Source organism: Coregonus clupeaformis, chromosome 13 (assembly GCF_020615455.1).
Source record: "Coregonus clupeaformis isolate EN_2021a chromosome 13, ASM2061545v1, whole genome shotgun sequence".
Classification (NCBI taxonomy): Eukaryota; Metazoa; Chordata; class Actinopteri; order Salmoniformes; family Salmonidae; genus Coregonus; species Coregonus clupeaformis.
In genome coordinates, this window is record NC_059204.1 from 54,522,872 (window position 1) to 54,538,616 (window position 15,745).

Consider the following 15,745-nt stretch of genomic DNA (forward strand, 5'->3'; position numbering starts at 1 on the left):
GGTAAACAAAACAATATCATAAGAAAAGGGTATAGTAAAGGATGATGCATCACGGCCAGGTAATAACCATGTAGAGAAACATGATTATAACGTCATTGTGCATGGATTTCTGACGCTTGAGGGACAGGCAAACTAACCAGCGTACCAGATATGGCCCGCCTCCACCAATAGCAGATGGGCAGCATTACCGGAAATCCACCCTTAGCAGCCGTGGAAAAAGATATGTTTATGGTTTTCAGGGATACAGTATTTTCAACCTAACTTCCGTTTTTCCTCTGTAAAACGGAAGTAGGTACTCCGCTCAGGCATCTTTCTCTGGCTGCTATATAACGTTAACGGAGATCCGTCTTTCATGTTTACTCAATAGTGGTTTGGACTGAGCTCGCGGATCATTTCTAACGTCGTTGATTCTGCCACATAGCAATTTGCGAATAATCTGAGTGAGATTTGGAATAACAGCCGGTCAGGTAAGAGTTAAAGTTGTGTTTGCGAGTTACAAATTAAATTAGTGATAAGAAATGTTACAGAATGCCCTGCTGCAAACCGGTACTGTGTTAAAGGTTGTGTTTAAGCCTTTTCTACATGTTGACTCAGCAGAATAGAATCAAGAACAACACCTTCTCTAAAACGGATAATTTTTTAGCCATAATGAAGAGCTATAACTCGAGCTCAACGTTATCATGTAACGGCTCAGAATGATTATATGATTTGATCTCGCATGGAGCCAGCGTTGGTACAATATTAATTCTAACCAATCTGTGTAGCCTACAATGCGCTGTTCTTTATTTCACCGGTAGTTACGCAGTTATAATGGGATAATACAAGTCATTTGCTTTGTCTAGTCTTGTTTTAGCCTTTTGACAGCATTTCATCATAGCTGTTATTGCTGATAACACCAAAGCAGGCATAGTCGGTTGCCCAAGGCAAACAGAGCAACCTAGTAATTTGTGGATGTCCAGAATCCATTTCGTATGATATGTTACAAATATGTTATAATATGTTACGAATTTGATTTGCAAACGTATGATATGTTATGAATTCCAATTTGTTGTGGCTAACGTTAGCTTGGTGACTAGGGGTTAGGGCAGAGCTGCCAACTCTCACGCATTGGCACACCTCTTACAGTATATCTGACGCATTGAAAAGTACTGCTATTATTTTCTAATTAGTCAGCGCATTAACTTTTCAACTGTGCTCCAAATCGATTCTATGGAACCCAGGACTCCCTGGAAAACAGTGGCAATTGTTACTGAGTGGACTATCCTGGCTAAATAAATGAGCGGAGCTTTGAAATAGGAGCATCTGCGTCTGCAATTGAACATCATGAGATGAACCTTTATCAATGTCCTGTCCTGCCACAGCACTGTGAACCGCGGCACATTGAAGCATATGATTGGTCTAGTTATGTAAGGTATCAAGGGGATTGGGTGCATGTTTTAAAGAAACGCCCCTCAAGATTAGAGTGGCGTTGAATGGAAAGAAAGAACGAAATCGATGTAATCCACACTTGCATTAGTCCCCTCGTTTGGTGATTTGCATTTAGGCTGTGACAATGAAAAGGCAGCAGACAGAGACCTACAGTATGTTTCAGCAACGACGTTTGGTAGGGTGACCTGATTTTGTCTAACAGATTGCTAACCAAAAAGGGGTGGGACAATAGGTATAACAATTATTTGGTTAGGGTGTGGGGGCAGATTAATGGCATTATGTCTTCAGGAGATTTTACTATTTATTATTGGAACAATTCTCATTCTTAACAATGGGCTAAAATATAGGGTAATTAGTGTGCTTGTCAGCAATAACTCTGATATGCCTACTTTTGTCTTAGAAAATTAATTACAGTGCATTCGGAAAGTATTCAGACCCCTTTACTTTTTCCACATTTTGTTACGTTACAGCCTTATTCTAAAATTGATTAAAAAACAACATTCAGAGACTTGTCCCGAAGCCACTCCTGCATTGTCTTGGCTGTGTGCCAAGGTCATTGTCCTGTTGGAAGGTGAACCTTCGCCCCAGTCTGAGGTCTTGAGTGCTCTGGAACAGGTTTTCATCAAGGATCTCTCTGTACTTTGCTCCGTTCATCTTTCCCTCAATCCTGACTATTGTCCCAGTCCCTGCCGCTGAAAAACATCCCCACAGCATGATGCTGCCACCACCATGCTTCACAGTAGGGATGGTGCCAGGTTTTCTCCAGACGTGACGTTTGGCATTCAGGCCAAAGAGTTCAATCTTGGTTTCATCAGACCACATAATCTTGTTTCTCATGGTCTGAGTCTTTAGGTGCCTTTTGGGAAACTCCAAATGGGCTGTCATGTGCCTTTTACTGAGGAGTGGCTTCCGTCTGGCCACTCTACCATAAAGGCCTGATTGGTGGAGTGCTGCAGAGATGGTTGTCCTTCTGGAAAGTTCTCCCATCTCCACAGAGGAACTCTATCAGAGTGACCATCGGGTTCTTGGTCACCTCCCTGACCAAGGCCCTTCTCCCCCGATTGCTCAGTTTGGCCGGGAGGCCAGCTCTAGGAAGAGTCTTGGTGATTCCATACTTCTTCCATTTAAGAATGATGGAGGCCAGTTGGGACCTTCAATGCTGCAGAATTTTTTTTGTACCCTTCCCCAGATCTGTGCCTCGACACAATTCTGTCTCGGAGCTCTACAGACAATTCCTTTGACCTCATGGCTTGGTTTTTGCTCTGACATGCACTGTCAACTGTGGGAACTTATATAGACAGGTGTGTGCCTTTCCAAATCATATCCAATCAATTGAATTTACTGCAGGTGGACTCCAATCAAGTTGTAGAAACATCTCAATGATGATCAATGGAAACAGGATGCACCTGATCTCAATTTCGAGTCTCATAGCAAAGGGTCTGAATACTTATGTAAATAAAGTATTTCTGTTTTTTATTTGTAATAAATTAGCAAAAAAAACTTTTCGCTTGGTCATTATGGGGAATTATGTGTAGATTGATTAGGAAAAAAATGTATTTCATCAATTTTAGAATTAAGGCTGTAACGTAACAAAATGTGGAAAAAGTCAAGGGGTCTGAATACTTTCTGAAGGCACTGTAAATGTGGCTATGTATCTTTGCAGCCAATTATGGACAGTGTTGAATAAGTCATACATACGGTCAAGCATTGGATATGAAATGCTCCAGGAATCAAATATAATTTTTGACATTTTAGTATTGTGCACATGCTAGGCAAAGATGGTAGGGGGACTGACCAGACATCATATTTTGTTTATTTAGATGATGGTAGGGATCTTCAGCTAGTAGGCATAAACCACCTGAATATTGATATTCATTAGATTTCTCTTGAAGATTGGGTGATTCTGATCAATTAATTGTTATAACAAGAACATTTTCAAACACATAGTACTTGGGAAACATAGATTAGGGGTGGCCAACCCTCCTGGAGAGCAAGCCGGATTTTTTTCCAGCCCTATTTTAAAGAGAGAGTTCACCCAAATTACAAAATACAAAATGTTTGTGTCCTTACCATAAAAGCAGTCTATGGACAAGGAGAGTATGATTTGGTTATCCACTGCCACCAACTATTAATATGAGTATTTCCTGTGCAGAGCCTTGGTGTAGTGGTAACACTCCCCGGCACTTATCACATACTTTTTACCCAAATAATCCCCCAAAATCTCAAAGTAGGGTTAAGATTAGGGGTTAGGGGAGGGGTTAGCTAACATGCTAAGGAGTTGCTAAAAAGTAATAAGTAGCTGCAAAGTTGCTATTTAGCTAAAATGCTAAAGTGGTCCAAGATGTGATTCAAACGCACAACCTTTGGGCTGCTAGAAGTTTGCGTTATACGCCTACCCATCCTCCCTGACCAAGCTCCCCTCCTTTCGTTTTTGGCTTAAGTAACCTTCTGCCTTATGTAACCATACCATACTGTACGTAACATATTGACTAATTTGAGTGTCCCAGACTTACATTTACTATGTTACGTCTTCGAGGCCAGGCTGAACAGAGTGAGGCTACTCATATCAGCATGTTGACTATCTAATGCTATAGCCGATAGAATGAAATTATCCCTCCCTTATACACAACTGTGTTGTCATCAACACAGGATGACTCAGGAGTATAAAAGATAAAATAGTTGTGAATAGTGCCATTCGTTTACAATATAAACATTTATGTTATTTTGGGGGGCGTGTTTGTAACATCCACCCATCCATCACCTCTTGTAGAATGTCCCGTGAGCAGAAGGCAGTGGATCGTGCCAGGAAAGCTTTCCTCACCGGGAGGTCGAAGCCCTTAGAACACCGGATCCGCCAGCTGAAGAACCTCCAGAGATTCCTCTTGGAGAGAGAGAAGGAGATAGCTGAGGCCATCAAGAAAGACCTGAACAAGGTAGAGAGACAAACAGACAGACAGACAGAGCGTGAGTGAGGGAGGAGTGTGTGTGTGTGTGTGTGTGTGTGTGTGTGTGTGTGTGTGTGTGTGTGTGTGTGTGTGTGTGTGTGTGTGTGTGTGTGTGTGTGTGCGTGTGAGTATGTGCAGAAATGTATGTGTGTGTTTATGACTGTGCAGTGTATGTTTGTACACACACAAGTGTGTCTGTATGCATGTATCTATCCTCATCTTTCTCCATATCCATCTTCTATCCTCCATTCATCCAGAGTGAGGCAGGCACCCAGCTGTATGAGACACTGGGCCTGGAAGGGGAGATTATCCTGGCAGTGAAGAAGCTGGCGGAGTGGGTTGCTCCCCGGCCTGTTGAGAAGAACCTCCTGACCATCTCAGACACTGTCTACATCCAGCCTGAACCACTGGGAGTGGTGCTCATCATAGGAGCATGGAACTACCCCTGGGCCGTCACCATACAGCCGCTTATAGGGGCTATCGCTGCAGGTAGGGAGGAGTGGGGGGGTTGGGTAGTGTGTGTGTGTGTGTGTGTGTGTGTGTGTGAGACCTACCCCCAGACCATTCATCCATCTCTGCTTCTCTCAGGCCAGGTCATTTTAATCAGTATTACACAGTATACCTCTCAGCTGCTTACCTATCCCTCCATCTTTCCCCCTTCCAAGATGGCCACCAGTGAATGTACTTCTGAATTATTCACGTTGTCAGTTTTAAAAGCCTCTTTCCAACGATCACTCTGTTGTTTTGTATACTAGCAGCACCACAGTAAACACCTGAGGGGTATACTACAAAGCAGGATCAATGAGCCAGCTAACTTTGATAAACAAGCAGAAATAACCACTAATGTTCTGGTTAATTAAGAAAGCTTAACTTAGATATGTGTCTTTGTACTCCCTGACGAAGGCCATGCTGCCGAAACAGGTCAGAGTTTAAAAAATCTTTGTTCCGTTGAACATGCCAAACAAAAAAAGGCATTTTAATTATATGAAGAGTGCATTGGTCCTCCATTCTTTTTGATGACCAATTTATCCCAATTTATGACCAATTTACAACTTCTATCTACAAAGACCTAGCATGGTTTCCCTTCCTTCTTTTGTCTACATATGTTTTTGGTTGTTGAGTCAATTAGATGCCCATTTCAAGCTTATCTTTCTAAAAAATTAAAGTTATTTCAGAATTTAGGCATGTTAGCTGGATAATTTATTGATCCGTTCTACTGTGTAATCACAACCCCCTGTGGTATATAAAAAAGAAAAGAAAAAGAATGTATGTATGTAAGTCGCTCTGGATAAGAGCGTCTGCTAAATGACTAAAATGTAATGTAAATGTGTATTAGTTTAACATCGTGGTCAGCATTTATCATAGTGTTGTGTTGCATTGAATATTGTGCATTAACATTGCTCAGATTCCATTGTATTTAACCAGGGGTCTTTAGTCTTACAAATTGGCAGACAGCGGTGGGTCTATGTAGCATCTATATCTTTGGAGTTTAAACCTCTTAAGGATCAAACCCTTTTTTTTTCAATTTTTGCCTAAAATGACATACCCAAATCTAACTGCCTGTAGCTCAGGACCTGAAGCAAGGATATGCAAATTATTGATACCATTTGAAAGGAAACACTTTGAAGTTTGTGGAAATATGAAATTAATGTAGGAGAATATAACACATTAGATCTGGTAAAAGATAATACAAACCAAAAAAACATGCGTTTTCTATTTATGTTTTTGTTCCATCATCTTTGAAATGCAAGAGAAAGGCCACAATATAATATTGCAGTTTAGGCGCAATTTAGATTTTTGCCACTAGATGGCAGCAGTGTGTGTGCAAGGTTTCAGCTTGATCCAGTGAAGCATTGCAATACTGGACTATTTTGTATCAAGTCTGCCGTAATGTGCCGAAATGGTCAATTGATATATTTTCAAGTACATAACTATAGAGAACATACACACTCCCAGGAATGTCATACATTATGGATCATTAGCTTATACACTAACTTTCACACATCTAGATGGCAGGGTGGGTGTGGAGCCAGTGACAGCAGGGGTTCAAACTGTAGAACCCAGTTCCTACATTTTATCAAACAAAACTATGCTACATTTTATCTCTGGGACCCTTAGGATGACAAATCAGATCAAGATTACTGAATGTAAGTACATTATTTACCTTCAGAGGTGAATGTATCAAACCAGTTGCTGTGATACGTTTTTTGTTGTTGTGCACTCTCCTCAAACAATAGCATGGTATTTTTTCACTGTAATAGCTACTGTAAATTGGACAGTGCAGTTAGATTAACAAGAATTTAAGCTTTCTGCCCATATAAGACATGTCTATGTCCTGGAAAGAGTGCTGTTACTTACAAGAGTCATGCTAATCACATTAGCGCACGTTAGCTCAACCGTCCCGTATACGGGACACCGATCCCATAGAGGTTAAGTGGTTTGGCCCACATCCAATGATCTATATTTCTCTGGTTAAGCCTTCATTGAGACATAACAGATGTAACAAGTTCTCGTTCTGATTGGATTGGTAGTGGAAACACTGTGAGGAAACATCTTGCCTGGTTATCTTTCATCCTAGTTCCTCCTGGTTCTTGTAATGGATAATATATTTAAACAGACATTCAGCATTCAGCCAAGTAAATAGCTGTTGGCATTGAGCTTGGACTGGTATTCATTAATGTGTGTGTTGGCCTGGACTTTATTCTCTAACCCTGCTATCAGTTACCAGAGGCAAGGTTATGGCCGTTCACTCGGTGAGAGGTCTGCCTTTACACACACACCAGTCATCACAGTGGATAGTGGCTGCAGATGGACATATAGTACTGTAATATCATATGTGATAAATATGTTTTGAAGAAGGGTCTATTTCAATTGTTAAATGCACTTAAGAGTGTCTGCTAACTCAGAGTTTCCCAAACTTGGTCCTGGACAGTAGTCCAGGTGTGACAAAACTAGGGACTGTAAGACCTGCCTTGTTGATAGTGCTGTTAAGAAGGTAGAGCAGCGCTTTATTATGGACATACTTCTCCCCATCTTAGCTACTGTTTGTCATGAGAATCTCTAATAGTTACTAAAGCTTTGAATAATTCCCAGAGGGTGTAAGGCTCTGGTTTAATAATGAATTAAACAAATTCTCCAGTCTGCAAGGGATCAGCCATTTTTATTTCAGAGAGCGCTCTGGCGCCAAAAACACACACAGCCCATTTTATATGCGTCCACACAAAGGACTTTGCTCCGCCCACCTTTTGGCGGCCTGTAACTTTCCACAGTATAGAATGTTTCAGCAGTTTCTAACATCTTCCCTGTTAGTGGTTCTATTTTCTTATAACTCTAACACAGTTTACACATTTATACACTATCGGGGTGGAACACTTTAGTCATTAAAATAAACATACAAATTAATCTATCAATCCACCCTTTCACTAAATGTTTACACCCTCAGGATAAATGTATTTACAAGCATGATTAACCTCAGAGATTAGTTCTATTATCTACTTCCAATCATAGGTCCTCTGTTTGAGATTTTCCCTATGACCTTCACACGTCAGAACCAATACAAGTTTTATCTAATTGCAGATTATCAGGGTCAAAGTCCTCATTATCCACCAAGCCTGGAGGATCGTTTTTCACACCCCACTGGTCAGAGTCCGGAGTCGGTCCATATCTCATCATCTGTTGAGACACTGCATTCTCCAACGCCTTACTCACCAACCCTCGGACACAGGAAATAAGACAACAACCACATAATATAAGCATACCCATGGTTTTCCATTTACCAAACATTTAATCAAACCACCCTATCAAAAATGTATTAACACCTGAGTTCTCAGCCCATTCTTCACTTAGAGCAGTCAATCCTGCAAGAGCTCTGCACCACCCTTTTCTGACAGCAACATATCTAGAGCCAACCTATTTTGCCAAGTCATGAGCGAGGTGGCAGATAATTGATCTGAGATTCCCCTCACTGCATCTCTAGTCTGGTTCACAAACCGTTGTTGGCTGTAATATATATAATTAATCCAATCCACATTTTTATTGATTGTTACCCACCCAAAAGAACGTTGTAGTAAATCCTTCCCCTACTTGATTCATAGCTTTGTATTCATCCGGTAACCCCCTTGGTATCCCAATTGTATCCATCCAAATAAGGCTATTCTCCTTCTGGTCAAAACTCCTACTACGTTTGTTTAACCCTTTCCTTGGTTTCCAGTCACTAATTCTAACTGGCTGAACCAGTAGAACCGGGGCGCAGGTACCTACCCACCCTTTTGGCCTTGTCTGCCTTATACGGCCTTTACTGGTACACGCATACCACACATCAGTTACAGGGGCTGTAAGGTTCAGAATTCTCTCCTGTGCTTCCGAACCTAAGTCAGTCACATTACTACTATTTCCAATTGACCATTCATGATATCTTTGTTTCTCTTTACCCCCCATCGGGATGTCCAGTCCCGCCCGGTCTCATATCCCGTCCCCAAGTGTGTTTAAACACTTGAGTCCAGGAACAATCCACCGTGGGGCCCGAACACAAATATGGTGGGGTATTGTTCCAGTCTGTTGCTTGTTGACATGTACCCCACCCGTTGGCTATGTCCCTAACCCTTATTTTGAATCCTACAGTCTGCCCTTCTCTGACTCCTATTTTGTAGGTCACTTGTCCTTGACGGTCGGTATGTCGGGTCGTTTCTCTTTTACTTCTTAACAATGGTAAGGGCATAGCATAATTGGTGCGGGGTGGTGGTGGATCTTGACATATCAGGACCATTGCCGAGACTATGATGCAGCTCAGGGTTACCCATATTCCCAAAAACCGCCAACCCTCTCCTGCCCTTAGTCTTTCTGCTTGGTACCACCCCATACTCACACCCTAAGAACACACTACAGTGATGATAGGGGCCTCATGTAGCTCAGTTGGAGGAGCATGGCGCTTGCAATGCCAGGATTGTGGGTTCGATTCCCACGGGGGCCAGTATGAAAAATGTATGCACTCACTAACTGTAAGTCGCTCTGGATAAGAGCGTCTGCTAAATGACTAAAATGTCAAATGTAAAACAGGTCGGGGTAGGAGATCTTTGTTATCAGAGGTGATCCCCGGACCCTATTGGTTCAGTTCTTCTCTCTAACGCTGCGTGTGTTCAGTGGTGCTTGTATGTGTTCTTACCTTATTGCAGTGGGTAACGTGGACCCAGGTTGCTCTTTCTGCTATTCTAATGGCAAAGGCGGTGACCAATATAACCTGATAGGGCCCTTCCCAACAGGGCTGCTTCCAGTCTTTCTTCTTTAGGGACTGGATCCACACCAGTCACCTGGTTGGATAGAGTGGGTCACCTTCTCCTTTAGTTCACCTGTGGGGCACAAAACCTTTGACATACGGGTGTGGTTAATAAACAACCTCCTCATGTGTTCTGCTAACGTGTCTTCTACTTCTATGTCTGCCTGTTCTAGTCTGCCTAACTCGGTCATTCTATATGGTCTCCCAAAAACGTTTTCAAAGGGGGATAACCCTTCTTTATCTGGAGTTATCCTAATCGTCATTAATACTATCGGTAGACATTGTACTATAGACTGTATCCAAATAAATAAATACATTATTTAAGTATCTAGTCCTCTCCTCCATCTAGTTATCTTTAATCCTACCATCTACCATTATCCCCCCTGTTGACACATGCCTCTGCCCATGTGTTAATATTGCCACATATCTAAACAATCAGTTAGGTAATATTGGTAAATTATCCTTAGTAATACAATCAATCAATCCCTTATCTTGTAAAAACACTCATGTTTAGTTTAAACTCTGTTCAACCCCGGCTCTCCCTGGCTTGACCTGAAGACTGATGGTTGGACATGACAGGTCCATACTTAAATCTTTCAAACATACACACACACAGTGAAATGACCCAATTCAGTTATTTGCCTAGCAACAAAGAATTCTAACTCTATGTTCGTGATTAACCCAGTTTTATCTCATAGTCCACTAAAAAAAAACTCCCTCATCAAAAGCTAAGACTGTTTGGGAAGTGAGCAACCTTTTTTTACCTCTATGAATTGTTCCTTGGCTGCCATTGTCTTCCCATAGATAAGATCACTTTATTTACCAGTATGCAGTGCATAATAGGGTACCCACGCTCTACAGTAGTTTATCATTCCCAAAAAGTTCATCATTTGTTTCTTGTTTAACGGTTTTGGTGCTCCAAGAATAGCAGTTTTCCTGGATGAGTTTAACGTTCGCCCCTCCTGAGTTATGGTATGTCCTAAGTAAATCACCTCGCTCTGCCAGAGTTGAAGTTTTCTTTTGCTAACTTTGTGTCCCTGTTCTGCCATAAAGGTTAACAATTGGAGTGTATCTTTCTTACATCCCTCTTGAGTGGGATTAGCCAATAGAATATAATCTACATAAATTAAAATTTGGCTTCCTTCCTGAGGTTCAAACTTTTCCAAATTCCTGGTTATAGCCTGGCTCTCCCTCCCCGCTCACTACCATGTTATCCAGTACCACATATGCCTTCATACCCCTCTCAGTCTGTGTTTCAGCTACGTTCAACTGAGTCATAGCATCTCTTCCTAGTAGATTAACTGGTCATAGGCTTGATATCAGTACAGGTATGCATACTTCTCCCCCTGAATTTCCATGTTGTAAAGTCACAGGAGCTGATAACCGCTCTATAGATTGATGGCCTGAGGCAGAGCGTACTATGATTTTTTCCCCCATTAATCCTAATCCCTTCGGGCCTGTCGACTGCACAGATCGCTGTGCGACATGCCCGTGTACACAAGAATGTACTTTCCCCCCCCCCCCCAAAACTGTTAAGGTGAGGTATGGTTTCTGTTCTTGCTGCAGAGCTAATTCAATTGTTGCCAATTCAAAAACCTCACACGTATCGTTCTGTATTTTGTCTTGGCATTTATTCCTTAACTCATCCTTTTTTGTCTATATCTGGACAGCTAGTCCCTATCCTAAATTCTCCTACCTAGATTTCTAGTATTACTATCATCCTGGTCTCATTACTGAATCAATGACATAGGTAATAGCTGTTTCGCATTAGATTGTGCCTTTTTCTGATAATGTTATTACTGCAGCCTATTGCATTCATTTTGTTTCAAATACCAACTTGTTGTTCAACAAATTTAGAACCTACATAAAGTTGGTGCTATCCCATCAGCATAATAGCTAAAGCTACTTGCAATCCACTGGTCCACGTAATGAAAACAAATTATCATTTTATAATTCACCAATTATTTGCATACACCACTGGTGTTACGCAACCTATAGAATAAAGTAATAGCAATTAGAATTTGTCAAATAAATGTTTTCAATTAAACTATTCAGACTTCTGCTTCAAATCTCTTACAGCTTGATCCAGTCAAGCAAGTACGACTCTCTTTTACCCGCGAACTAGAACCATCAATTATTTTCCTTTGTTCTCAATTCAAATCATTGTCACAGCTCTATCGCAATTTCCAGTCCGCTATTCCATTTCTGTAACTATCCTTTCTGATTAGGCTCTAATTAATAAAAACAAATACTTGCTATCGTTGACAAGCATACATTTAACTATATTCTCAGTAATTTTTTAACTATCAACTCATTCGGCAACACAAAAAAGAACTTTCTTCCTCCCCCCACTATTCCTGTTGCATAAGTGAGTCGTTCAATTTGAACCCTGCAAACTACTACATCCCAGTCTTACATCCCAAAATCAACACTGACTGTTTATTTTTTTACACAACCCATAACCATAGTTGAACTATAATCAGAAAATCTAGATTTTAGTCTTATTCCTATCACATGATTTATGTACTGTCTCTCACCCCCCTTTACAGTAAACTGTAAAAAAAAATCCTACTGCAGTTTCAAAATATCAATCCCCCCAAAATCCATGAATAAAAATTACTGACCTTATCCTTGCAGCTGGGATATACATTTTGTGATCTCGTCACCGTTTCTGTCGTCTAACAGTTTTGCCACCGGCCTGTAAAGAACCCCCAATCTCAGTGGCCAGGTCTTAGTCTATACGGATGTATTATCCGCACATGCACGATTTTTGGTGTCCCCCGGAACGACGGATTTTGAGATCCGGCTCGAAGGACCAATTGTCATGAGAATTTCTATCTCTAATAGTTACTAAAGCTTTGAATAATTCCCAGAGGGTGTAAGGCTCTGGTTTAATAATGAATGAAACAAATTCTCCAGTCTGCAAGGGATCAGCCATTTTTATTTCAGAGAGCGCTCTGGCGCCAAAAACACACACAGCCCATTTTATATGCGTCCACACAAAGGACTTTGCTCCGCCCACCTTTTGGCGGCCTGTAAATTTCCACAGTATAGAATGTTCCAGCAGTTTCTAACATCTTCCCTGTTAGTGGTTCTATTTTCTTATAACTCTAACACAGTTTACACATTTATACACTATCGGGGTGGAACACTTTAGTAATTAAAATAAACATACAAATTCATTCTTTTACTGTTGTATCAATATGTTTTGACCATGACAGTTTACAATCTAGGGTTACTCCAAGCAGTTTAGTCATCTCAACTTGCTCAATTTCCACATTATTTATTACAAGATTTAGTTGAGGTTTAGGGTTTAGTGAATGATTTGTCCCAAATACAATGCTTTTTGTTTTAGAAATACTTAGGACTAACTTATTCCTTGCCACCCACTCTGAAACTAACTGCAACTCTTTGTTAAGTGTTGCAGTCATTTCAGTCGCTATAGTAGCTGACATGTATAGTGAGGAGTCATCCGCATACATAGACACTCTGGCTTTACTCAAAGCCAGTGGCATGTCATTAGTAAAGACTGAAAAAAGTAATGGGCCTAGCCAGCTGCCCTGGGGAATTCTTGATTCTACCTGGATTATGTTGGAGAGGCTTCCATTAAAGAACACCCTCTGTGTTCTGTTAGACAAGTAACTCTGTATCCACAATATAGCAGGTGGAGTAAAGCCATAACACAATGTCAAACGCCGCACTGAAGTCTAACAAAACAGCCCCCACAATCTTTTTATCATCAATTTCTCTCAGCCAATCATTAGTCATTTGTGTAAGTGCTGTGCTTATTGAATGTCCTTCTCTATAAGCATTCTGAAAGTTTGTTGTCAATTTGTTTACTGTAAAATAGCATTGTATCTGGTCAAACACAATTTTTTCCAATAGTTTACTAAGGGTTGGTAACAGGCTAATTGGTCGGCTATTTGAGCCAGTAAAGGGGGCTTTACTATTCTTAGGTAGCTGAATGACTTTTGCTTCCCTCCAAGCCTGGGGGCACACACTTTCTAGTAGGCTTAAATTGAAAATATGGCAAATAGGAGTGGCGATATCGTCCGCTATTATCCTCAGTAATTTTCCATCCAAGTTGTCAGACCCCGTTGGCTTGTCATTGTTGATAGACAACAATAATATTTTCACCTTTTCCACACTCACTTTACATAATTCAATATTACAATGCTTGTCTTTCATAATTTGGTCAGATATACTTGGATGTGTAGTGTCAGCAATTGTTGCTGGCATGTCATGCCTAAATTTGCTAATCTTGCCATTTGAAAAAATAATTTAGTAGTACTGGCAATATCAGTTGGTTTTGTGATGAATGAGCCATCTGATTCAATGAATGATGGAGCTGAGTTTCCCTTTTTTCCCAAAATGTCATTTAATGTGCTCCAAAGCATTTTACTATCATTCTTTATGTCATTTATCTTTGTTTCATAGTGCAGTTTCTTCTTCTTTTTATTCAGTTCAGTCACATGATTTCTCAATTTGCAATATCTTTGCCAATCGGTTGTGCAGCCAGACTTATTTGCCATTCCTTTTGCCTCATCCCTCTCAACCACACATTTTTTCAATTCCTCATCAATCCACGGGGATTTAACAGTTTTTACAGTCATTTTCTTAAATGGGTGCATGCTTATTAGTAACTGGAATAAGCAATTTCATAAATGTGTCAAGTGCAGTGTCTGTTTGCTCCTCATTACACACCACGGACCAACACATATTCTTTACATGAACAACATAGGAATCACTACAAAACGTATTGTATGACCTCAAGTAATCAACACACAAATGGACACAGGTGTAAAAGACAGACAAAAGCAATCACACTACGAAACATAGAGCGGTGGCAGCTAGTACTCCGGGGACGGCGAACGCCGAAGCCTGCCCGAACCAGGAGGAGGAGCAGTCTCGGCAGAATCCGTGACAGTACCCCCCCCTTGACGCGCGGCTCCAGCCGTGCGCCGACCCCGGCCTCGGGGACGGCCAGGAGGACGCGGACCCGGGCGCGTGGGATGCCCACGGTGGAACTCAGTCAGGAGGGATGGATCGAGGATGTCCCTCCTGGGCACCCAGCACCGTTCCTCCGGACCGTACCCCTCCCACTCGGGATACTGGAGACCACTCATCCGGCGCCTCGAGTCCAAGATGGTCCGGACCCTGTACGCCGGGGCCCCCTCGATGTCCAAAGGGGGCGGAGGGGTCTCTCCTATCTCATCTTCTTGGAGTGGGCCAGCTACCACCGGCCTGAGAAGAGACACATGGAACGAGGGGTTAATATTTTTGTACTCTATAGGCAGTTGTAACCTGTAACACACCTCGTTCAATCTTCTCAGGACTTTGAAGGGCCCCCACAAACCGCCCGACCCAGCTTCCGGAAGGGCAGGCGGAGGGGCAGGTTTCGAGTCGAGAGCCAGACTCGATCTCCCCGGTGCGTACACGGTCCCTCACTGCGGTGGCGATCGGGCGCTCGCCTTTTGTTGACGGATGGCACGCTGCAGATGGACATGGGCAGCGTCCCACGTCTCCCTCCGAGCGCCGAATCCACTCGTCCACCGCAGGGGCCTCGATCTGGCTCTTGTGCCATGGTGCCAGGACCGGCTGATAACCTAAAACACACTGGAAAGGTGTTAAATTGGTGGAGGAGTGGCGGAGAGAGTTCTGGGCCATCTCTGCCCAGGGGATGAACCTAGACTACTCCTCCGGCCGGTCCCGGCAATAGGACCTCAAAAACCTACCCACATCCTGGTTGACATGTTCCACCTGCCCATTGCTCTCTGGGTGGTACCCGAGGTAAGGCTTACCGAGACCCCCCAATCGTTCCATGAACGCCCCCCAAACTCTGGAGGTGAACTGGGGACCTCGGTCAGACACAATATCCTCGGGGACCCCATAGTGCCGGAACACATGGGTAAATAGGGCCTCAGCGGTTTGTAGGGCAGTAGGGAGACCCGGCATTGGAAGGAGACGACAGGCCTTGGAAAACCGATCCACAACGACCAAAATGGTGGTATTCCCCTGGGAGGGGGTAGGTCGGTTACAAAATCCACCGATAGGTGGGACCATGGTCGTTGTGGAACGGGCAGGGGATGTAACTTACCCC

The 15,745-nt window shown here is 42.3% G+C and overlaps 1 protein-coding gene across 1 annotated transcript in view; it reads left to right on the plus strand.

The window, feature by feature from the left end:
- Positions 1 to 220: 220 nt before the first annotated feature.
- Positions 221 to 15,745, plus strand: part of aldh3a2b (aldehyde dehydrogenase 3 family, member A2b) — a 28,816-nt gene continuing 13,291 nt past the window's right edge. The window contains exons 1-3 of the mRNA XM_041894613.2: positions 221 to 467; positions 4,199 to 4,361; positions 4,631 to 4,862. Of these exons, the coding sequence (XP_041750547.1) occupies positions 4,200 to 4,361; positions 4,631 to 4,862 (394 nt within the window). The 5' untranslated portion in view covers positions 221 to 467; position 4,199. The remainder of the gene's footprint in view (positions 468 to 4,198; positions 4,362 to 4,630; positions 4,863 to 15,745) is intronic.